Source organism: Antennarius striatus, chromosome 10, assembly GCF_040054535.1.
Source record: "Antennarius striatus isolate MH-2024 chromosome 10, ASM4005453v1, whole genome shotgun sequence".
NCBI lineage: Eukaryota > Metazoa > Chordata > Actinopteri > Lophiiformes > Antennariidae > Antennarius > Antennarius striatus.
This window is the reverse complement of record NC_090785.1, coordinates 9241901-9268425: the sequence shown is the minus strand read 5'-3', so window position 1 is coordinate 9268425 and position 26525 is coordinate 9241901. Positions and strand designations below refer to the sequence as shown.

The window sequence follows — 26525 nt, the reverse complement described above, 5'->3', positions numbered from 1 at the left end:
TCTACAGGTATCTGGTTAAGAGAAAGGAGACTGATTCAAATTATTATGTGAAAAAGCCACTTCTACTCGTCTTTACTGCATCAAATGCTGCTTTCAATTGATATGCTTCATATCTTGCCGACAAATTCAATAAAAAAACATTTGTAATTACAGCAATATGGATCAGGACCATTGATTTCACATAGTATCTCTTGCATTTACACAATAGAGATCAGTGTCATGTGAAAAGTGAGCCGTGGGGAACACACTGTCTTTATTGTGACGCTATTTGATCCTGTGGTGTTGATTCTGGGCCCAGACTGAGACTATGTTGTCTGTGGTAAATGAATGTGAGACCAGCCTACGTTCCAGGAAAGCCATAACATATCTTATTACACTCAGGCCACGCTGACTGGCTGCCAGTTTGTCTGGAGGGAAAATACTACAAGGTGAAAATGTTGGAATCTGTTGGTAACTAGGAATTATTAATGTATTATTAGCGGTCATGATGTTTTTGGCTTTAGCAAATGTTTGTATCCTTTTTCTCCATAGTTTATAACATGCTCAATTGAAAAATATCTGCCTGAACCTACAATGGTTTGTTGAATTCGAAAAAATCACATGCCACTTGCTTCATTGTGAACACAAAACAAGACTCACGCAACTCAGTAAAGATTAGGGTACATTCACATGGTGATGCAGTGACTCCAGCTTCCTAGAATGCGAGGTTCAATGTGCGAACAGACTATGTGTTGTTTACTCGAAAATTTCAATGAGAGGAATTTGAGCCCTATTCAGCAGAAGAAAGTGAAATCCTCCTGGGTGCTCGAGTCGTGCCATCTGTCCACCCTGCTTCCATTTCTGTTACACCCATCATGTCAAAACAAATGCATTAATTACCCCAATATATTAAGGTCCAAGATAATGGTAGTACACCCAAATTCACAATTTTAAAAAAAAACTATAGTTAAAATAAAAACAGATATTGTCAAATTAGTTTCTCTCTAGAGTAACAAGTAAAGTAAATGCTGGTAAAGTCATAGAACAAAGGACAATGTGCCAAAATAATTTTATGTAAACATAAAATTTATTGCAAAGGTGCAGTTGTATCCAAACACCATGGTGAAGCACTTCCAGGATTCTTTACAGAAACAATACCGTTATATCATGAAGCACAGAAAAAATAAGCAGTAGCACTTATCCCTGTGAAGTCTTTACACATGGTCCCGGTTCACTTGTTATATTCTCAGTAAAAAAAAAAAAAAAAAAAAGCCAAGTCTTTGGTAGCTAGAAAACAAAAACTGATTTCAGTGTGAAAATATACTTTTACTACAGACAGGCACTGTTGTCATGCCCTTGTTTTCAAGTTGGCATCTGAGCAAGATATGGACCATAATGGACCATGCTGTTTAAGCTAGGAGTGCATCTGAAGTGATGGAATCTGCTTACTATCTCCACTATGATTACCTAAAGATATTTTAATGAAAATTACAGCTGTACTTTCCTGTGAGGAGCTAGACAGTCGGTTTAGATGACAAAAACCAATACCATTAAGACCGTTTTAAGAGGCAAGTCTCCTATTTTCAGAACTGTTTTTTTTTGGGGGGGGGTTAAAAAAAAGTGAAGAGCTGGATTAATTTCCCCATAAGCAGCAAGCACCCCATTTTCAGGCAATATTAGACTACATTATACAAATCAGCAGTCAACCAGCTCTTAAAGGCTTTCAACCACCACCTCTGCTGCCTTAGTTTATCTTGCTGATTACTCCTGTTATGGTTAAATGTACATCATCATAAGAGAAATGTGTTGTACAAAAGTCCTCATTGTGTTGCTGATATGTGTGTGAGAGTCCTTGGAAATGTTTTTAAGATTCGATAAATCCACATGTAGGGGGGGTCTTCTTGACGACCATCCCAGATGGATCTCCCCTGGTTGAGCCGGTAGCAACCTCATCACATGCTTATGAAGTTAAGAGTCTGCAGGGCCAGCCTGACCAACACCTCCACATAACCCTCGTAGACCAAAGGGTGTTTGTTGGGAGGGTTTTACAAGGCAGGGGAGGACCCCACCTGTCTTAATGCAAGCACTAATCCGTGCTTAAGTCAGTCTTCTCTCTATTCTCAGCACTTTAGTCTACATAGAGACTACAACAACGAGTTGGATGGTATCAGAGGAAGGACCCGACACCACCAGACAGTGCCTGAAGTTCTGTTTTGTGCTTATCGGAGTCAACAGTTCTTTGTGTCCCATCAATCATTTACAGCTCCGATGCTTGGCCTTCATTGTATTGAAGGATCTGCGACAGCGAATTTGTAACGCTTCTTTGAAATGGAGGTCCATTACTATTAATAGAAGGTGGCTCTGCCCACCTCAAGACAGAGCCACCTACACAACAGAGGCAGTGCTGTGAAGACAGGCCTGCTGCTGCTGACGGTGGTCTGTGCTCAGCTGGGAATTTTGGTTGTCCAGTACATCTGATGGAATGCGAGACTGGAACTTCTCCATTTGCTCCGGGCTGGCCAAGTTTTTCAGCAAGTAGTTCTCCCTCTCGAGCTGATTGTTCTTCTCCGCCAGCTCTTTGATCTGCTCTTTGAGGATCTCCACTTCCTCACGCACTGCATACATCAGGTGGTTCTTCACAAGGTCCTGTTATAAGAAACACAATAAAAGAGATATCAAAACTGATTTTCTTTTTTCCACAGTTCATGCACAGGCTGAAAGAATGAAGGAGTTTTCACAGTATGATTATCTATTCCATTTAATGACTCTTGAGTCTTAGTAGACACGTGTTATTTTCAGTGATTGTCCGCAATTGTTTTCCATCTTGCCAAATGAAAAAAGAAAGCAGTTTGTGCTGCCTTAAGACACTTCCTGGAGCATTCCCATAGAGCTGGTTTCTGCAGAATGTACAGGACAAGCTGTGCTTTAGGAAGGCCTGTGGTTTCTAACAACACAATGGTGATATATGCTTGCCAATTCTAACCTGATTAAATGCAATGTTTCATCTTTGAAACACGTTAGCTATTCATTAATCCTAGCTGGCATTTGTACTCATAATGTTTGCAAACTAGCTTGTGTCTTTATCTATACACTTTTTGTTGTTTTCTCCTCTTACCATTGCCTGCTCAATCTTGTTGTCAATGGCCACAACGCTAGCACCTGAGGCACTGCAGAAGAAATGAAAAAAACAAGCCACACATTAATAACAATTCCCAAATTGTTGCAAAAAGAAAAAAAAAAATCGTTGGTGCTTCCTGATTTCAGAGAAAATGAAACAAAAAGTTTGCATTACTAGGGGCAAAGTGTTTACTCTCCTGTTCTCTCATGCTATTTGTGCAGTTTATTGCATTGAGGTTAAGATTAGTCTTTTATATAGGTTAAGGAGCGAAGTCCAAATAAACAACAGCACACATTACTTTTATTTTGAAAAGCTGCAAAAACTGCATGAAGGCCGTAACAAAAACAAGACACTCGTGCTTCGATTCACGTGTTTATAAAAAAACTATAATTATAAAAATAATAATTATAAATAATTATCCCAGAAAGATTTTGCGCGTGTCTGATATTTACCTGTTGTCAAGTTTGACCGATACAATGTCTCCTCCGAGTAACGAGGAGAAGAAAGAGATGGAGAAGTTATGCAACTGGTAGACGGCCACTTCCATGGGTGTTTTCGCGAACATCTCCGTGCTCATGTTGAAAACCACACTCGTCTGGATTATACTTCTCGCCACGTTTGCGACTGGTTATTTATCCTAACTTTAAATCCGGGTTTGTTGATCTTCTCGTAACGATGCACTACCTTGCTGTTGCTAGCTGAGGTGTGGTGCAGTGTCTGTGTTTAAGCTTCGCTGTTTTCTACGAGCGACTGTCTGATCCTATTTCTGCCACAGCTGCTATTTGAAAGGCTGGCTTCTGACGTCATTTGACGTGCGCATGCATAGTCAAATAAAGTAATATTGTGGCGCCTTCCAGTGCAGCAGGAAAAACCCGTTTTTACCATCGGACCGTGCAAGAATCTTATAAACACACTTTAATGATTTTCTTTTTGATATTTCTTCATGGAATTCTAAGTTAAGGGAAAGCACTCTTGCTCAAACAGTCATGAATTTTTGAGAGAATTGTTCCTGCTCTGAAAATTAGTTGGTCTTTTAATATGTGTTGAACATATTGTACAGACTAAGGATTAATGTGACACATAAAGAAATATGATGCAATAGCGTGCACGACCGAACAACTAAGCCACTTTGCAAAATTTCCCTAAAAAGTTTAACGCTTACATTTAACATGGATTGTTTAGAAGACTGGTTAAAAATATTAAAATGAATTCGTGAAAATGTTATCCCTTTAGTTGAAATTTGAATATAGAACTCGTCAAAAGACACAATGAAAGACAACATATGTAGTAATATTCAACTAATAGCTTCACTCTCTAACGCAGTGCAAAACATATTTATCGAAAAAAGAAGTCACTAAAAAAACTTTTCTTTTTTTTTTGCAGTGAATTACAGCTCTTTAGTTATAAACATGAGATTTCCAGATTCCAAATTTAAGAGGAACACGTGAACGCACCCGTAAATCCGCCCGGATTCAGCCGTCTAGTTGAGAAGTTACTGCGACAAACTAAACAACTATTAGAACATCATTACAACTATTTCTTGCAAATAGTGTACGAAAAAGTCAGTGACAATAACGTCGCTTTTGCGTGGTTTTGTGTCATCCGATTATAATTTTAAAGAGATTGAGATTAAGAAATTAACGAGTGAAATTTGTGCAAAGTTTTATGTAGATTGAAGTGATAGCAGTAAAGTTTTGTTATCACGATTACTTTACTATTGTTTGCTACGGTAAATGGTGTAATGGAATGTCCTGTACCATCTGCATACAGGTAGACTGGATAGGTACTTTTCCATTCTCCCTCGGTAATTTTCCCCTCAGTTGATGTCTGAACTATGTCGGTCTCTAGTGGCAAGAATGGATAATACATCAGAGCAGGAGGTTATATGGACGACGGCAGTTCAGTTCCCGGACACAGTGTTTACTTTGGAATTTTCCATGCAGATTTTCTCCGATTTTATGACGTTCTAATTCACCCTGATGGACAAACCAAACAGAATCAGTGATCTTTGAGGATGATTTAGATTGTATCTGATTAGTTGTGAATAACTCAAATACTATGAAGGTTTCCACACACAGGCACCATTTTGGATCCAAAACATGAACATTTGTCAAGTAAATGAACTTCTGCAACTCAGGAGGTCTTCTAATCTTACAGTTTACAATGCATGACACAACAGCATAAACTCTTATGCAAGGTGTAAAAACAAAAACAAAAATCGAGGTTGAAGGTGACCACAAAGAAAAGGGATATTTTTAAAAAAAAAGCATACCTGCAATCTTTTCTCTGAACACTGACTGCTGTGTAGGTCTATTGCCCAACAGCAGCAAAATAGAATGCTTTTACTGAGATATTCCATCCGGATTTTAATAGCGCTAATATAAAATCATAGTCACCCTCCCATTCAACTATTTTTTTTAATTTTTATTACTATATTCAATGATGATTATAAACCATTAAAATTTATATGCAACAGATCAACAAAAAAAATCAAAAAATTCTGTGAGTCATACCAATTTTACATTGAAGACTGAAGAAAAAATATTTCTTGCAGTAAAATTTCTGTTATGTAAGAAAACATTTAGCATGGAACCGCTGACTCTCAGTAGGCGTAAAGAAGCTAAGCAAAAAGCACATTGACTGGGTATTAGGGCTCATAGTGCCTGTCGTCTCAGATTTCGTGCTGTGACAGTGCAGCTGCCAGGTTTAATATCAGGTCCTGTTCCTGTGACGAGGAGCTTGTGAATTACCCTGTACCCCTGTGATAGTCCTGTTTAGGAGGGGCAAGTCACAGTTATTGCCTGTGGCCCAGCTGAGGCTCGGGTCTAGAAACTACAGACAGTGGGGAGTCTTCCTAAATTATTCAGGTGAATTATAAATGCAGCATATAAAAGAGGTGGCTATGACCTCCCTGATTTGCTAGCTTTTACTCTAAAACCATCCTTAACAAGTTAAGTTAATTTTTTAAGTAGAAAAATCTACGGAGTTCCTCTTGTAAAATCATGTTTATTGTGTAACAAATCTGTGTAGACTCCCTAAAGTTTGGTGATGTTTTTATCAGTTGACTTCTGTGTGTCAGCCAACCTCATTATATAAGATTTGATTAATGACATTTTAAGTTTTTGATACCCAAATTCAAGATGCATGTTCCCCAATATAAGAGAGACAATTCCAAAAAAAATCTATCTTTGTGTCACTTCAGGATCTGTTTTACTGTGTACTGCACTCTAACAATTACAAATGCATGGTGAGTATAAGAGTGTCACCTGAGAACACATATCTCTACCATGGACTGTTGCCAGAGGCTGTCTCAAAGGAAGATGTCAGTGCGCAACAAGTCTGGTAACAGCCAATGAATACTGAACACCTGACATACATGAAAACCCCCAGTGGAAGTCATTATCATCACATCAACTATAGTAAGTCTCCTGAGCCATGAATATAAACAAGGCACATGGCCTTGGTCTTGCTGATAAGATGTTCAATAAATTTAACAGGTTATGAGTTCATGACTTTGGATGCCATGTACAGTATTACTTTATGCAATAGGTCGTATCAAACAAGCAGTGCATTCAGAGGATGATGACATTGCTTCACATGGCTGGTAGAGATATCACTTTACTTTCAATGGCACATCCACCAATGTAGTGCCACCATTTAGAGAAAAATAAACAAAAAATACACCTTAAGAATATGATGATCAAGTTGTCTGTCAAAGAACTACATTAGCATGGCATTACATCTCAAGCACAGCCATTATAGAAAAAGGGTTGCTTCATTCCTATGATACAATAGTGAATATTAAGACATTTCACAGTGCTGTTTCTATGACTCTTAATGTGATGAACACAAGGAAGTGCAACTGTGTCTACCATCCTGTTTTACCAGATCTTTGGCACTGCGAACATCACCCACCTACCCTTGAAATGTTGAATGTTGAAGTCAGATACCTGCCAAAGACAACACAAACTCCCTGACTATCCCCCACTTACCGCCGATCCAGCCTCTTAAACAAACTTGGAGAGTATTGGGGTGAGTAGATCACTCTGTCATAACAGTTGAAGTGCTGATAGGGACAACAGAATCGGTGTGGTGGTTCGGCCAACCGGAGGTCGCACACCATCCTGGAAGACGGTGGCATATCCTCAATCGGATTGACTTTAGTAGGACGCGTCTGCGACTGTCCCATCTTGGCAACCAAATGAATGGGCTGTTCAAGAGGAAGGGGACCTTTGTCTGTTTCGTTTCTGCTGTGCTGTTGTTGTTTTTTTCCCAGCAATTGCATTCTCAAGGCACAAAGAGCCAATTGAGCACTGGCAAGTACTATTGCATATGCACTCATAAGTACAAGGGCAATGCTCAGACTGGCACTTGCATTAAATGTTCTAGTCCACTGAAACACAATGGCTCCAGAATCACAATGAAAAATGTTTCCTGACATGACAAACTGTTCTCCATACAGCAGTGAGAATGTCTTGAAAAAAAAAATTTCTCAATATGTTCCCGAATCGAGTCGTCATATTTATAAATACCATTGAGTCTGTGATAATATGTGGATTAAAACACATTGTTAAGCCATTGTTCCAAAATGGGAAACAAAGCATTTCCATATAATAAGCTTAACCAGAACACCCAAAAGGGGGCAAGCATCACAGCATTTCTTCATTCATATGGTTTATTTTGTGAAATTGTTTGGAGCTCAACACCACAGAAAAATTTCTCCACATGTGCTCATAATTTCTGTGCAAAATGATGTAAAGGAGAATGAAATAATTCATTTATAACTAATGACACTTGTCACTTGATGTGATATCATGTTGTAATTGGCATGTTTTCATTAGACTTTTTTTTTTCAGGAGTGGAATTAAGAGTATGACTTTTGAATGTAGGCTAGTTATTCAAAAACCATTTAAATATTTTTCCTTTTTTCCCTCCATCTGTAAATTAAAGTTGCACTTACCAACACACATAATAATCTATTTTTCTTAATGTACCTGAGGATGTTATTTTTAAATAACTTATATCTTCCAAAGTTTTGGCTTCCAGCAAGGGACTATCGAGGAAAACAATGGTTGAAAGTGTAACCCAACATTTCTAAGGCAAAATATAAGAAGCAACCTGCTTTTGTTCTCCTACCACACCATTGGTGCCGTGACAATGGACGCTCACAGAAAATCTCACACAGCACTACTAACGTCTGTTGAAAAACACAGGAAGGTGTGTAAACAGCACTTTATTTTTCTTGACTCAATGAAGAAAGGGGGAAAATGAATCAAGGGAAAGAAAAAATAAATGCTACTTTCGCTGTCATAATATTTCATGACAGCTGTGATTTCATACATCCTGTATGTAAGAAATTCTTGTAATTAGAGTAGGTTTCCACCCTGATTACATACCGTTTTAAGACTTTAAAGTTACTACAATATGTCATGAACTCAACATTAGTACAGGTCTGAGCTGCTGTGCTAAGCAGTTTGGCTAAATATTGGTTTTGGGTGCCAAATCATCATCTTTGAACGGATTGCAGTAACCGACAGAGAGGGCTTAATTGATGATTTGTATTTTAGGAAACATCTTCTTTTTTCTTCCTGTACATATCAAGGCAGCTCTTATTAATCATAACTCAGGTCGCTCATATATTTGAGAAACATGATTTCTTTTTTTTTATTTTCTATAAACAGAAGCTCTTTTTTTGAACATCCTCCTCCCGAGATGCTAAACTTGGTGTATTATCACTGAAGACCAGACTTAGCTTTACTGGATTTCTTCAGATTACAATGAACCGATTTTGCTAACCAGAAAAATTAAGGCTCTTCATTTCAGGTCATACAAAATGATAAATTAGTTCATTTACAGTTGCCTTTGGACTGTTGGACAGAATGGTAAGAACCCTGATTAGTCTAATAATAGTAATCCTTTGTGCAGTATATTACAGTTATCATTCTTGGGAACCTCAAAAGATCTGTCATCAGGCTGTTATTCAGGTCAGACAGCCTCAGGCAATATTTTAAAGAGTTACCTTGGAAGAAAATAAGGTGAGCGTCCTGAAAAAAAAATTACTGTGAAAATTGGATTGGATTCCCATCCATGTTTCAATGCAGATAACTATGCACATGAAAACACAGACAGAAGATTGCCTTTTCTGAAAGATAAGGGAATAGACTCTCAGATTTGGATGCAGCTAAGTTGTCTCACAAATTGCTCCGTGGATGCAGTACAGAAGGTCAAAGGCTGTGAAGTCAATTGGCCATACAGTGTTAAATGAACTTTGTTATTAGTTGTGTCAAAGCCCTTTGACTCATAACAGGTCATGGAGTTTTCCCGCAGAGATTTATGAGTGTTACCAGATTGTTGATTAGTTTTTTATTCTAGGTTACATTGTTGCCAAACTTACTGTACCTTTGAGTTTCAAATCTGTCATACTATCAAATGTTCATTTCTAAATTTCTACAAAAATCATGTGAAGCTTCTCATTACAAATGAGGGTGCATATACTTGGAAAAGGATGAATTGTGAAAGACTGCACTTTGCAAGGCACCTGAGACAAGTACTTAGCTGGGTCATGTCTGGAACAAAAGGTTACAGAGTGCATGGCCATCTGTCCATATTCATCTGCCTATTTAGTGTATAGATTCCTCAGCTGTTAGTGTTACTGTGGCTGAGTGTATCTATGTCTAATAGGAGTTGCCTTAAGCAACGGAATGTGGCATTTGACTAATGAGCACATACTGCACTGAAATTCATCCATGATTGTCGAGGTGCTGAGAAACGAAAATCCAATCTAATGTGTTGAGATGATGCTTGATGCAAGGTTATGGGTTGTACAGTAACCTGCTTTCAGCCATAAGTTAACCGAGGTTTTATTGTACAGCATACTGTGTGTCTGACCTACATGGAGAATATTATAATAAATAGGTAATTATAGAATGTGTTCTGTATTTGCCCCATATGTTTGTCTTAAGAACAAGCCTGTCAATTAGTAAACAGTTAGTAAATAGATGATGTTATATGATTTTAAAAAACAAGTCATAACATAATAAGAAATAACAGCGAAATCAATACACATATAGCAAACAACAGGGTGAATAACAATAAGAAGCAATATCTTCAAAAATTCTGTTCAATTATTTTTCTGACTAAGGTTTGGTTCAGTTTATGCCAGTGAATGGAATAAATTAAATACTCCTCTCCCACCTTCTGACCATGCCTAGAAATAAGATCCCCTTTGTTTCCTCTCTATTCTCTGTTCTTCATTTCTTCATTGTTCAATCCATTCCTCCCTCTCAATCTTTCGCTCTTTCCATGCCTCCCACATCTTTTTTCCATCTGTGTGTCTAGTTGAATTTGCAGCTGTGTGACCCAAGTCACCATCAAATAGGACATCATTGGAGGGAGCACGGCCCACCACGAGTCATCCACTGTTGCGTGTTTGTATGCACTCGGGTAATTGTTTGCCCTTGTGTATGTTCCTTGCATACGTGTTTGCACATGCAAGACCGGCCTTGTCAGCACAATCTGGATTTAACTGGATGATAAGCACCCTGCTAACTCTCGCTGTCAGTGTCATCCAAACACAGAATCGTTCCCACAGACTCCAGCAGGCTTCTCTGCTGAGAATTAAAGCTAATCCCTTGTCACCTGCAAGAAGACGATGGGGCAATGAAGAATATCTCATAGATAATTCTTAGAGTTATTGGAGGTCGTTGCTGCAGGACGTTTTGGCAGCTAAATGAATGAACATTAAAAATCCCTGTAGGTGGCAGATATCTCAACAAAGATTCTCCAGGAGAAGTATAAATCACCCAGAAATTACATAAAAAACCCATGCCATGTATTGCTCTATTTCTTGGTGAATCTGACTTTAGTTATGGATATACTATCAAGTCATCCATCCCTTTTTTTCCTTTGGGAACCTGATGGATCATCATCAACCTGATTTTAAGGACTATTGAGTTATTATACAGCTTGCAGTGTATATATTTCTAGGTGTGCCTAGAGATTTTTTAACACAAGTGTAAGGATTCAAAGCAGGACTTATAGAAACACTTCTTACTTACATCCTGCAGATGTTAAATGTTCACTCCAGGGATCCTTGTTTTGTTTTGTTTTTCAACTCAATGCAGTACTACTGTAAACTTTGACATATTACTAGAGACACAGCATCTACCAAGTTGGATTCCAAACCATGCTTTTTTTCATATGTAAATATGTGCAGATTCAAACACAGTGCTATCAAAACTATTCACAGGCCATTACTTCCTCTCAAAAGGGATCTTGATATAACTCAAAGTGCAGCTGTGAAACGGTGCAACAAAGAAGAAACATTAAGTCACTACCATATGATTGTCCTCGGCTAAATATATTTACAAATAAAAGCTTTGGTTTGAAAGACTGTGGAGGTACTCAATCTGTTCAGTTCCACAGAGGTATTGTGTTAAAAGCATGCAAAGAGAGAGGAGGGTGAAGACTGTGAACTTTGTGGTGAGGATCCCCCACTGACAGGACAGGCTTGAGACAGACGAGAACAGGAACAGATGTGAGGGCCCCTGTTCTACCAAGTTTCACACATTTTGCAGCTTAACCGAAGAAACCTTCAAGAAGCTTAAATGAGAATGTATAATTAAGGCAACACCATCTCCCGAAGGAGAAAAACTCAAATGTATACCCAGATGTTGGCCACCCATGTGAAGACTGTAAAACAAATCGGTTAGGCTATTAAAGCCCATACATTGCATCACAGTTCTCACTGGTGATTTCTGGAAACTTAACAAGGACTATTTGTGTTGATTACAAAGCAGTCAGGAAAATAACATCAGTAAGTTATTGAAGTTATTGCCTTGATGAAACTTTAAAGGTTTTAGTAAATTTCTGAATCTATTTGAAATCTTATACAGTTGATAAATGTGATTGAAAAACATGACATTATCAGATCAGTGACGTGCGGACAGGGGACGAAAGTGAGGCACGGCCTCACCTGCCGTCATAAAAGACGATAAATGGAAAACGGAAGAGATAAATTAAATGGTTATACATATTTATCCAGTGATGTGAATTATATGGTTATTTTTCATTTAACATCACCAATATTAGGTTATTTTTAGTCAAAATCACTGAATTTTCACATTTACCGCTGAAATGCTGAGAAGAGACCTGCAGTGAGGCAAGCGCCAGCCAAGCCTAACCATGGATTGCACAATGGTTTGGCTAGCTGTGCTGGCATGCTATACAGGGAGACCATAATACTATCTCTCTATATGTCACTATTAAAATGTTCAAACACGTTTGCTTTATGAACTAAATTTCCATAATTTAGGTAATGTAGATAATGTATAATGTTTTTTGTCAATAACGTCAATATGTGTGTAACGTCTTTCTTGAGCTGAGCAGTCCTGAAACTGCTCTGAAAAGGCACTAATTGAGACACACAGTTCTTGTGCCTCATGTTAGGGAGTGCTGGTGATCCCAGGGATTTGGCCGAGGATTCCCCTTCATCGGATATAGAGGAAGTGACAGTAAACTACAATCTATAGTCAACGTGTCAAGTACAACCATTAATGTTTTCTGCTCGCCTTACCTTGTTATAAAATGGAGGATTACATATCTCAACTCAAAATTTTTTCGATGCTTTTGTTCAGAAGAAGCAGCACATGGACTTCATTTTAAGTAAACATAACATACAAAAAAACGTGTGAGTAACAACATAACGTTTTTGATCAAATGTGCTTATTTGTGTGTTACAGTTTGTATGTGTAAATATTTCTGCTATAAGTCTTTAAAAATAACCCACTCACTGTTGCTGGTGAATGAGCTGCACTGTAGGTTCACATGGTTCAATTTTAGACTTAAAATAATGTAGCGATTCAAGCCCCACCCATTTCCGGTCAAACCACACCCACTTCCGGTTTAAGCCCCGCCCACTCCGAGTACAGATACGGATACAGATTAGATTGTTGGTTGAACAGATACAGATGCAGATAATGGTGTACTCGTTCATCCCTAGTAATAATAATAAATGTACCTATTAATGCTACTTGACTGTTGAGTTGTAGTCGACAAAGTAAGGCTCTATGGACCTGTCAGGTGATCTTACCATTATGGTTGTGTTGACTAAACCATTTATTTTCAAAAGGACACTGGAGATTATTCAGCTATGTTTGGCACTACAAACTAGATATTTTTAGGCAAAACATGATCTTTTCCTAACCATAAGCCAGTGTTTTGGGGTTTAAAAGCAACCAAGTTTGTCAAACATAAAACTAAAATTAAAACAAAGCAGAAGGTTTCAACATGATAAAATTTATTTTAGTTAGTCGGCTATTTAGTCTGAGTCAATGGCATCGATTTCTGTGTGCTTATTTATCCACAAAGAATTATCTAATTGCCTAATCTCTACTGCCCTCTAATGGCAAAAATTGCCACTTGACATTAAAGTGGATACTCAACATGATTTTCTTGTTGTTTAAAGTATTGAAATTTCCCATCTCTGAAATGTCTCTGCTAATGGCCAAGGACAAGCAGAAGAAAGTTTCCCTACTTCTATTTCTACTTCTAAAACATGTTTCACTCTAACACTGTGCTGGAAACCCAGCCTATACTGCCTTCAAAACACTGATCTGTCAGACAGAGACACAAACCTAATAAGTTATGCTGATTGGTCATTTGATTTCTTTATTTACTTTTTTAAAAATTATTATGCACATTACACTCGTAGATGAGCAGCATAGTTCAGGATATATGGTGAAACTGGTGTATAATTGCAATGTAGCTGTGAGGTTAGGACACATTTCAATGGGAACATGTTATTTGCTAATAATAGAAACGCATGCAACAGAGAGGCTTACATCCAGTTTTCATTCAACTTTAGGTTGGTTTCAATCAAAGATTTGTTCCGATTAAAGTAGATTTTACAGCAGCTAGTTGGCTTTAATCAAAATTAAGTCGCAAGCTCAGCTCCAAGAAACAAACAGGAAATACTTCCACTTGATGAGAACACAGGACAAAATGTCTTTTTGTGACCTCATTTTCCTGGTTGAGGTTGCATATTAGACAGTAAACACTCTCACCTATACCAGACATTATATAAGAGCTTGGGTAAACAATCAGATGACTTCCAGCGTGTACTTAAGAGGTCCAAAGTTCACTTCTGAACTGTCTCTGTACCACATACCAGGTACACATTCAGAATGCAATGCAATCAAAAGTGTGCACTGGAGCATGGGCACATACCCATGGATGCACGCAAAAAGGACAAGTACGCACGTAGGCAAATGTGCAGTGAAGCAGATATGTATGCACAAGATTGATTTCTGCAGACAAAGCACACAGATACATGCAAGAATGCATGTGAAAATACTACACATTTTGTTTTTCATCTCTGTCTCGACATGTGGAGTTTCAGTACTTGGCAAGCCACTGCTCACATTCATAGAACCCTGATTTGAGAATTGTTTATCTTACATTGACACCTATCATCAGTTTTAGCTGGTAGATTAAGTACACTTATGAAAGTGAGGGAAATATAATGACTGAAATTGCTGCAATTTACTGTCTAGCATTGAATCTAAAAATGTCAAACTCGGACGTTAATCTGATTTTTGCATTTTGGTCAATAGGCAAAGATGCATTTAGAGGGGATCCATCCCTTCTTCCTTGGGTGGTTTATTAGGTGGTTTCATTCTTTGTTTTTTTGGTTGGATGATCCAAGGTAAAAAGAAAAACAACAAAAAACTTCTTCCTACCACTAGAGGATGCATAGCCCCAGCAAACCCTACAAAACTTTTAACCATCTTTTCTCAAGCTTTGCATATATTTGCCAAAACATACAACATATTTGACACACATTAAATATCGAGCTGTTGTACCATACAATGTAAGCTAATCCCTCAAAAGAACGCTTCACAAAATGTTCGCATGTTCGAAATTAAATGTGATGCTAATTTCACTTCATGAGCCACTAAGGTATAAAATCTGATTTTCCGTCCTGTCATAATCAGTTTTTTTCTAAAAGCGTAAACTGGAATGTGTTAAGTTTTAAATAAGAAATTTGTGAGTCTAGGCAAAAATTCCAGTTTTCTTTAGAAACACTTGTTTAGATCAATTTTTGAATAGGTTTTACAGATATATGTAATATGTCAAAGTCAGTACTTCCAACTTCTGACCTAAATTGAAAAATAACAGGTGCTAAGTAACATCATTTTCTTTGCATTCCAATGTATAGAACTTTTCACACCATCACATCTCATCTCATTCGATGTTCTCTCTTTGCTATGACTACAATAATTTGACAAATGGCTACCCACAATTTGAAAATGCACAACGTGACAGCTGTAAAGTAACTGTACAACTTTACAATATATACAAGTTATAGAAAATTAGCAACAGTATGACTAGAAGAGTGGTTGAAGACAAGAAGAGGTAACTTTTGTGGACAAGGAAGTAGCAAAGATTAGTCAGAAGAAGTCAGGAGGGCATTGAAGAGGATGAAGAGTGGAAAGGCAGTCGGTCCTGATGATATACCTGGGGAAATGCGGAAGTGTCTAGAAGAGGTGGCAGTAGAGTTCCGACTGGCTTGTTCAACAGGATCTTAGATAGTGAGAATATGCCTCAGGAATAGAGGAGAAGTGTGTTGGTGCCCATTTTTAAGAACAAGGGAGATGTGCAGAGTTGTGGCAACTACAGAGGAATTAAGCTGATGAGCCATACAATGAAGTCATGGGAAAGAGTAGTGGAAACTAGACTAAAGGCAGAAGTGAGCCTTTGTGAGCAGCAGTATGGTTTCATGCCAAAAAACAGTACTACAGATGGAGTACAGAGAAGTCCAGAGGGAGCTGTAGTATGTTTTTGTAGATCTGGAGAAAGCTTATGACAAGGTGCCCAGAGAGGTACTGTGGTATTGTATGAAGAAGTCTGGAGTGGCAGACAAGTATGTTAGAGCAGTGCAGGACATGTATGAGGACTGTAAGACAGTGGTGAGGTGTGCTGTAGGTGTGACAGAGGAGTTCAAGGTGGAGGTGGGACTGCATCAGGGATCAGCTCTGAGCCCCTTCTTGTTCGCTATGATGATGGACAGGCTTACAGGAATGTCCATGGACTATGACATTTGCAGATGACATTGTGATCTGTAGTGACAGCAGGGAACTGGTGGAGGAGAAGCTAGAGAGGTGGAGGTTTGTCCTGGAAAGGAGAAAAATGAAGGTTAGCTGCAGTAAGACAGAGTACATGTATGTGAATGAGAAGGGCCCAAGTGGAAGAGTGAAGTTACAGGGAGAAGAGATCAAGAGGGTGGAGGATTTAAAGTATTTAGGGTCAACAGTTCAGAGAAATGGAGAGTGTGGAAAAGAGGTGAAGAAGCGTGTACAGACAGAATGGAATGGGTGGAAAAAAGTGTCAGGTGTGATAGAGGAGTTTCAGCTAAAATGAAAGGAAAGGTGTACAAAACTGGTGAGACCAGCGATAATGTTTGGTCTAGAGACAGTGTCACTGAGGAAAAGACAGGAGACAGAGCTGGAGGTAGCAGAGATGAAGATGCTGAGGTTCTCTCTGGGAGTGACCAGGATGGATAGGATCAGGAATGAGTACATCAGAGGGACAGCACATGTTAGAGGTTTTGGAGATAAAGTCAGAGAGGCCAGACTGATGGTTTGGACATGTCCAGAGGAGAGATAGTGAATATATTGATAGAAGGATGCTGAGTTGTAAACTGAGTAGAGCAGCCGCAGTTGCGCTCTCATTTTTTCCTGGCAGGACCGCAGGAGTGTGGTCTCACAAAAAAAAGGCGCACCAGATTTTTTTCCCTAGTCGCACCGATGCTCCCAAATATATTTAATAGTCGCATTGATAAAAATTTGGGTGCATATGCGACCAAAATGGGCGCAATTTCGAGCCCTGCCAAAGAGGAGGTTTATGGATATAGTGAAAGAGGACATGAAGGTCGTTGGTGTGAGAGAAGAGAATGTAGAAGACAGGGTTAGATGGGGGCAACTGATTCGCTGTGGCGACCCCTGAAGGGGAAAGTCAAAAGGAAAAGAAGAAGATATATATATATATTAGGGCTGTCATTTTAACGCGTTAATTACATTAATTAATTACGCTGCAAATTAACGCGCTATAAAAATTAACACAATTAATCGCAAGTGGCAAGTCAATGCACAAGCATTTTTAATTTGGCCCATTGAGGGACCCGTAGGCTGCAGTGACGTCACTTCCTACCTGCGCCACTAGTGAAAAGCAGGGAGACTGACAACAGAGATGGACACGACACAGGAGAGTGAGGCAAGCCCACTCGGACCTTTGGGTGGAAAGTTTATTTCTAAAAAGAACAAAGACGGGACTATCAATAAAAACACAGTGATTCGGCACTACCAATCTGCGCTGTAGACACCTCCGTTAGTCTGCCCCAGGGCAGCTGTGGCTACACACGTAGCTTATCATCACCAAGTATGAATGAGGAGTGAATGAATAATGGATCCGATGTAAAGCGTCTGTGAGTGTCCAGAAAAACACTATATAAATCTAATGCATTATTATTATTATTATTATTATTATTATTATTATTATTATTGTTATTATTATTATTATTTGTACCTTTTGTAAAAGAGAATTTTAATATCACCGAAGCAGCTCCAGCCTAACGTATCATTAAAATGTAAAACATGTCAAGGACAGAGAGTTGAACGTTAGCTTACCCTTTTAAAGGAAAAGCCTGTTGGCATCTTGCTATTTAGTTGCCTTATTTAGAGGCATGTTATAGTATTCATTTTGAATTGCTGTATAAAGTCAGCTTTAGTATTCATTTTGATTGAGAGTCTGCTTATGTGCTTATTTGAGACTCAGCCTCATTTTATTTCTGAATTTTATTCATTTTATTTAACTGTATTCGTATTGCATTTTTGAGAAATGCCCCTGGCCTAGTTGGTTTGCTGATGTGTTTGGCCTTTTCCTTTTGAATTTCATTTATAAAGCACACTTAACCAATAAAAATGTGGATTTCAAGTGTGTGAGTGTGTGCGTGCGTGTCTGTATGTCTTTCTATGTGGCTCCGCGGTGCATTGACGTCGTGCCCGGAGCATCCCCCCATCTCACGCCTTATGCCAGCTGGGATAGGCTCCAGCTCCCCATGACCCACTACGGCGGTTACAGCGGCGGTACAGGATAATGAATGAATGAATGAATATTATAATATTTAACGCGATCGACAGAATTTTTTCCACCAGACCTGTCGGAAAAAGTGAGTGCCATTGTCCAGATGGGACTTTTTTGGCTGGCTACATGCTGGACAGCTGGGATACTTTCAAAACTATGTGTCTGGCCCCACTGGATGTGGAGGACGTCGAGGATGTGTACATCTTCACCACCATGACAATCGGGATAACAGCACTGGGTTTTGGTGTTTTCATGCTGCACCGCAAGCTGAGAAAAATGGGATTACAACAGACCAAAGCACAAGAGGATACCGACCGAGCAGCAGAGGCAACGGCCAGGGTGTATAAGGAGGCTATGGCCATCGTGCTGAATGAAGCCATAGCCAGGATGAGTGACCGGCATGAGGAGTCCAATGCTCGGCTCAAAGAGGATATCACCCAAAAGCTGGAGAAATGGGGAAAATGTTTGGATGTGAAGGCCAGAAACCGTGATGCTGAAGCCAGTGATTAGGAGTGTGGAAGGCACAGAAAGCAACATCAACTCAGCCACACAAAGCAAGTCTTTCCAACGGTGATTAAGAATAAATTTGACCAGAAACAACCCTTGAAAGGAATAACAAAATGAACATTAACAAAATTCGGACTCTTCTCAAGAACTGATAAAGAGGTGTGCAAAGACGCACGACTATTGGACTAAATGGACGGATCAAAACAACAATGTACCAGAATAAAATAATTTAAATTGATTTGTGACATGCAAAGTATGTATTGGTTGACAATGAGCTGTAATGAGAGAGATGTTGTTGATTTAGGGGACGGGAACCTTACAAGCCAATGGCTTCTACCCGTCAACCCTTTTTTTCTTTTCGGATGATGTTGCTGATGCCTCAACACTGATGAAAATAAAATCTGTTGTAATAAAATGTCTGGAATAAACTGAATAAATAAATAAAAATAAACAATTATTCACATCTTGTGCTTCCTCCATTTTCAATAATACAGTAGAAGTTATTCTGCCAAAATGAGAAGGAAAATGAGACTCCCAAACAGGCAGGCCCTGGGAGAGGTGCTTAGCTGTTGGAGTTGCTGTTTTCAAAGCAATGGCATAGATATTATAGCAGAAAATTCACAGGGGAACAAGCGGTGCTTTGTCTGAATCTGATATCTCCTCTTTGAGTATGAATTGGAGGAAGTATCTTGCTTGTATTTCATTTTTCATATCCACCCTGGTTGGTTGTCATAGAATAACAGCCAGGATATTTTTTTAAACCTAGCTGTTTCTATGAGTTTCCTACTGATATGAGCTACAATACCATCCTTTCCTTCCAGAGGACGAAAAGGTGGAGCCTATGATCACGTAAAAAAAACACCAAACTACTTGCCTAAACCGGAAAAAGACCAAGCTCACATTATTTTCCAATCAACTGGATGATTCTACTGGCAAAAAAAACAAAAAGAAGAACAAGTACTAACGGATTGCTTTTCAAATATTATGAAAAGTTGTTTTTTTCTATGTCATCTAGCCACTGGTGAGTTAAGGAATCAGAAGTAGAATTAATAGCATATCTTTTATTTCATGGTTTGAGTTTCTGAATATATGCCTATGGCTCCCACCCCTCTATCACTCCCATGTTAACTATTGACCCTCATGCATACACAGTACATACTGCTGAGACAGTACTGCGGGTTGTTCCATTTAATTTTCAGATCAGAAACATGGCAGTGGAAATGTGTGGTCTCTATTTTATGAAAACACCTGATGTCATATTTATTTAGCCAAATACAAAATTTTTGATCATGTGGTGTTTTCATTTATAACTTTGTCCTGATTGCTCCTTGTTTTATGTAAATCAGAATAAGTCATTCTTGTCTATCTTGCTGTCCTGAAATTTATTTAGAATTAAGTCAACCTCAAACTTTAATAAACTATGCCAGTTTTTATAGCAGTCAACTTTACATTTCAGACTACGACTCCTCAAAACTCTTTCAAACATTCAAAAGACAAATGTATGTTTTGTAATGCTACGCATTATTCTTATATACGCGTACTGATTCCCTCCCACATATTTTGTCCTCAAGAGCCTATAGCAATATCCAAGAACTACATTTTGCTCGACAGAAATTAAAAACATTGTTAAAAAACACATAGAGCTCTATATCTTTCCTTCTTTCTAGACACTCTTATTCCAACTTCTTTAGGGTGACTTTTGCTGAGCACAAAGCCATGCCTTTGGGTGAACTGCACATCAGCAGTCTGGCCTCCTACTCATTTCTACCACATCAAACAGCACTGCTCCTGAAGCAATAAAAACTCCCTGACCTGAACTAACTTCCAGCCCATTGGCTCTCAAGTTCTGAAAGGTTGTGACCTTGACTATTGCATAATATCCTTCCTTTTCGCTCTCTTGACTGAATGGTGCAAACTCTACTTTGGCTTGTATGACACCTTGGATTCAGGCTAGAAATAAATAGGTCTTTGTGTGCAATGAACTTGTACACAAAGTTTATTGATGAAAAAAAAGAAAGAATTTAGATGTTCACCATCATTTCCCCCAGAGACCCTCGCTTTATTGGTATTTGTCTAAATACCATGAGGGCTGTTTGTTACCATAAGCATCAACACAGATTCACTTATTTAGTCTGATGGTAGATAGCACTCAAACATCCATGACTACAACTCACTGCAGTATCCAAAGGAAAAGTCATGCAAATTATAAAACTGTTGGGGCAGAGCATAACAAACTTTGAAAGCAATTATTGCAGTTAGTCATTCTTGCATATTTTGGATGAAATACTAACATTTCTAAGAAAGCATAACAAGAATGTTGCACGCCATGAAAAAAGTAAGCTGAATTTTATTCATTAGTTTTTCAAAACAAGAACACCTGATCACACATTATATCCTAAGTAAATAATCAAATAAATAAAATACCCCAGTATTGATGAAAAGTGTGAGGATTGCCTACTTTGGATGATATTCAAGGAACTTTAACAAGCTGTGGTGACTTAGAGAGGTGGGGTGCAATTTGGAGAAGTTGACCGTACATTACAGGGTTCTCCCACTGATGTAAGTGTTTATGCACATATAGAGTAAAAGAGTCACATTCAATCTCCTTTGGTTACTAAAAAGGCATATGGAGACACATTATAATGCCAAATGTAAACTGACTGAAATAGAGCCATCAACTTGTGATTGGATTACCCCTGACCAATTTAGAACATATTCCTCCACACTGGAGGGAATTTAATACTGCTAACTTAATGGAGTGTGCTGACGGTCACTCCTCATGAGGGCACAGCAAGTCACCAGGGGATTCAGGAAGAACATTGTCATGATGTTGGCAGGATGTCATGTATGAACAGACCTAGGCCACATTATGTTCGCTATGTCTCTTGTAAATGCAAAGAAACAAAGACCAAAGTGCTGCTTCCTGTTTCAACTCTTTTGTGTCTGCTGCATTTCACTCTTTATTTCCCTCTCTGTCTTTCTGCTGGAGAACAGACTGGAAAGAACAAAATCACAAACTCCCTGAAACTTGGAAAGCATCCAAGCATTCATTTTTCCCCTTTCTCTCTCTTTCTCTCTTGTTTGCCAGACATCCAGAGAGAGAAAAGGCTGGCAGAACAGGTCAATCTTCTGCTTCTGCTGCCTGCCAGTGGAATGTAACTGGTCCGCAATGCAGTGTGGACCAGTTCTTTATTTTGTTTAGGTTACTGTGAGAAGAACTTTAATTGTCTTTGACTCATCATGGAAAAGTATGATGTAATCACAGGACATATATTTGCAGGTTTCTGTTTGTGTTGGGTTTTTTTGTTTGAGATTTATTTTTAGCTTGATTTTCTAGTTTTCTTTTTTCACAAATCTTTCTTTTCTTCATTTTTTAACATGGTCAGTTATCAGTTGTGCGGAAAAGAGTGAAGCCAGTAAGAGCTTGGAAATTTGGGCGTGCCAGTGACAACAGGAAACCACATTCGTCACACTGAAATAAGACTTTGATTATGGTTCAAAAAGATTTTCCTTTGGCCTTTCCAGAAAATTTATACTACAAATTGTAATTCAGACTGGCAGTTGTGCTTAAGAGATTTTGAACCAAGCTCTGCTTCTCCCTACACAAAATCAACTTAACACACAGGGGGAAAAAAATCTAGATTTACCAAAAAAGTTGCATTCTAATCGACATCTGAGGAAACAAATTAATTGCACCAATTGGTGAACAAGCTTGTTTGACAACTCAATGAAATCTCTCACTTGCTTTGTTCTTGTTTTTTTTTTTTCTAATCTTTACAATGTTTTACAAAAGCTGAGGCCCCGTCCACACGATGACAGATTTTTTAAAAAACAAAACTTTTTAAAAACGCATTGAAAACGATTTGCGTCCACACGACAGCGTTTTTAAATAATCTCCGTCCACACGTAAACGCATCAGTGCGTTTTCGAAGACGGCTATAAGCGTGCCAAACCATGTGGTGGCAGTATTGAGTCAAATTTTATCCAATAAGAATCCTTCGTGTTTTGTTGTCACAACACACGGGCCCACACACGGGACGTCACAGCGGTTTTCGTCGCAGGGCAAGACGTCAGCGTTTTTAAAAAGTCGCGGATACACCGTCCACACGACAACGCAGACCCAGCGTTTTTAAATAAATCCATATGTCATATGCTAATGACAATTGGCAGGATAATACCGGAATTACCCCAATTGTTTGTGGTGGGTGATGGGAAGGGGTATGGTGAAAAATCTTTTTTAAAAAGGTAAGCATGTCAAAAAAAATTTAATTTCACTAAATATAAAAATGCCACTCAGGCATGATAGACGTAATTGTGGGAAGAGAATCAGAGGTCAGACAGTGCAGTACAAATCTAATTACAAATTTACATGTAAAAAAAATAACATAACAATGATCAGTGATAAACAGTGTTTTACATACTCCCCCTGAATGAAAGTTTTATTCAAGAGTTTCTTTTATGTCCATTGCATAACAGCAAGACCACATTTGACTCAGTGTTTGGCTCTGAAATTATACATCCACCCTAAAGAGCTCAAAATTGCTAACTTGAGAGCACAGAAGTACAGCAGAAAAGAAAAACAGACTATGTTGCCAAACTGCCGATGTCCAGAAACTTTAAAAATAGAAAAGGAGATGGGTCCTATTGCTGAACCTCTCCTAAGATGTCTCCAAGCCCTGCAGAAGTTCAGAAAAGTAACTGTTGGCTTTGTCAGAGTTGTTTGGAGAACTTCTCCATAATGAGCTGTGGCAATACTATTGCTTAAATATGTCTAATATTACCCATGGAAGACAACATATCGTAAGCGTGTTTGTGTAAGTGTGTATGTGGCTGTATGTATGTGTTAATTGAGTTTTCATAAGGCTTCTCACATTTGTGTACGAGCTAAGAAATGACAAGCTCTTAGATGTTATAATTTTTCCAGTATTTTAAGCTTTTTTTCCCCGTCCACCTTTTTCTCCCGTGTGTGCGTGTGCGTTAGTGTGTGTGTGTGTGTGTGTGTGTGTGTGTGTGTGTGTGTGTGTGTGTGTGTGTGTGTGTGTGTGTGTGTGTGTGTGTGTGTGTGTGTGTGTGGTCCAAAGGTACATCATGTACCCGTCCTGTAAGTAAATAGTACCAAAGGAGGAATGAGATAGGCTAAGGACAGGCTTAGCTCAGAACTGCTCCCTGAGTAACAGTGTCAAGCTGCAGCAGTCCATTGTGATGAGAGAACAAATAAGTCAGTGTCAAACGGTAACACTAGAGATTATATAAAAGCATCCAAATTGGAACATGAGGTGGAATCAGTATGAGAATTCATTTGTAATGAATTATGGGTATGGCAGACCTTAAAAGTGACATTTCTGGCAGAATTTGTGTGTTTGTGTTGTTACTTCTTCTACATGGATTCTAAAGGCAAAGCTGTGGAAAAAATATTTGTTTCCGCTCCAAATGGGCTGTTTCTACCCACAGCCAAGCTTTAACTTCATCACACAGAAAAGGTCACACTGGGAATCCCATGTTAATTAAAGCAGCATGAGTGGTAGAGCAAAGGACTTCTTAACTTTTAGTAACTTGAAGTTTGCTTCTGATTGAATATCATCTGAAGACAATCCTTCCAGATTGTCCTCACACACACAAAAAACACACACACAAAAAGGGGAGGATTTGGACACATTCCACACAACAGTTTTCAGCTCAACATCACTGTGTGCCATACACTCAGAGATATTTTCCCGCATTTAACTTTGAAATATTCGGTTAGGGTTGTCTCCCGTGTCCGTTTTGAATTTCAAAAACAATTTCTTTTGAGTCTGCATCCAGTTGAACTTTACTAGCAAAGGTTGTCTCAGTCTAATGTGGGATCTCTATGTGACGTTTAAATGAAGCATGGCATTTTTGGTGAATTCTTGAGCACACTTGGATATAAAAACAGGGTGTCTAACCCATGACAGTATTCAAATCATGTGTATTACCATTGCCTTTGAGGTCCACTGGACTTTGCCTGCAGGACTTTGTATCAATATAGCACTTTGTTTTGAGTGAGCGCCAGTCTGATAAAAAAAAAAACAGCTGAGAAGTCCTCCCTAGTTGTATTTTACAATACACTAAATCACAGATCAGTGTGGGGAGGTGAGTTTGTGTGTGTGATGGCGTCATTGTTATCCTCAGCTATATACAGTATTTGAATAAGCTCACTTGAAAGTTTCACACTGTCACCAAATCCACCCACTATCTGTCAATCATGCGCCCAATCAATCACAACGCATGTGTCAGAAGGAATCATGTGAACAATATGGCTTAAGGCATCTGCTATGTTAGGAGAAGAGATAACTACACATGGACTAACCAGTTAACATAATTTTACAGTGTCATAACTTTTCCAACAATTTCTATGTTTTTGAGCGGAGTCCAAACAACAGGAACGACACAGAAAATGGCAACGAAATCTGAGGGAAACTATCTGGCTAGCACGAACAGTCTGTCCAGCTATGGTTTCTGTTTGGAATGGGACAATCACTGTAGTATCCAAAATGCTCCTCGGGCATCTGACAAAAACTCTCTTTAAGTAACTACATACAGTTCTGTTCATGTAGTCGGCTACCAGAACTATCACTTCTCTAAGATTTCTTTTCCACTTGCTCTTTTGACAGGTGCCTTTTCCTGTAATGTTAGCTCCTTTCCCAATCTCACCATTGGTTTTCTTTCTTTCTCCAGTTACCCTGCTAACATCCATCTACTGCTTTGCAATGCCCGCCCAGCGCAATCCATGATTTGCCAACACAAAGTTGTTACGTCACCACTTTGATTTTTGACTACGTTTATAATACCAATACATTTGTTTTCATATGTTTAGTATGAAGTCTGATATTATTGTTTTATCTTGGAATTTCCACGGGTTCCCGCTAGTCTAAATAGTCACCTATAGGCATGGCCCAAAAAGATCAGGCGCTGTGAGTACAAACCATAATCTTTCCAGCCTCCCGCCATATGTCATACTTATATAACTTATGAGACCAGCAGGACACTACAAGAAAAAATGAGAAGTAGAGAAGCAAAGAGAGAAGGTGGAGAAACATGTGGCAAATAAAAGAGGGAAGAACATTGAAAGTTGTGCAAACATGAAACATGAGATTTTAAATGGATTGGTGGAACCATTTCCTTCTCTTGAAGTAAAATGGTCCATCCATCCATCCATCCATCCATCCATCCATCCATCCATCCATCCATCCATCCATCCATCCATGGGTCTGGGTCTGTTGCAGCTAATCCCGGTTGACTATGGGAAAAAGACACCTCACAGCCCGGATAAGAAGTCAGTTTAACAAACATAAAAAAAACACACACTCACAGTTATGGACAATCTAGAGTGACCAATTCATTTAACCTGCATGTTTGTGGAGTTGAGAGAAAGTTGGACGACCCGGAGAAAACACACACAAACAAGGGGAACATACAAACTCAGCATAGGAGGTAATCAAACCCAAACTTTCTTGCTGTGAGGCAACAGCACTACTCATCGCACTCACCCTGCTGTTAAATCATTTATTAAAAATAATAGCATAAATACGCTGCATTTTAAATAGTTACAGTAAAATACAAAGACTGGCAGTTGAAATCACTTTAGTCAATCTTCTATTCTTAAAAAGAATAGATGCAGTTGCCTTGTTTTTAATAGTATTTTTCTCCTCTTCTGGGATGAATTACTCTGCTGCTGTAGCAGTTATTTTATTTCTGGGAATCCATACCTTTTGTTATTTGCCTCTTTTTGTTAAATTGTACTGAGGCAACACTGAGGAAA

General features: G+C 38.7%; 1 protein-coding gene across 2 annotated transcripts in view; it reads right to left on the bottom strand.

The window, feature by feature from the left end:
- Positions 1–1258: 1258 nt before the first annotated feature.
- Positions 1259–26525, bottom strand: part of tsc22d3 (TSC22 domain family, member 3) — a 35078-nt gene continuing 9811 nt past the window's right edge. Inside the window, exons 1-3 of one of the 2 annotated variants that reach the window (XM_068325048.1) lie at positions 3550–3945; positions 3095–3146; positions 1259–2625 (exon numbers count right to left, since the gene is read on the bottom strand). In XM_068325048.1, the coding sequence (XP_068181149.1) occupies positions 2365–2625; positions 3095–3146; positions 3550–3674 (438 nt within the window). In that variant the 5' untranslated portion in view covers positions 3675–3945 and the 3' untranslated portion in view covers positions 1259–2364. Of the gene's footprint in view, positions 2626–3094; positions 3147–3549; positions 3946–26525 lie in introns of those variants that run through there. The other variant, XM_068325047.1, reaches the window with a different exon arrangement.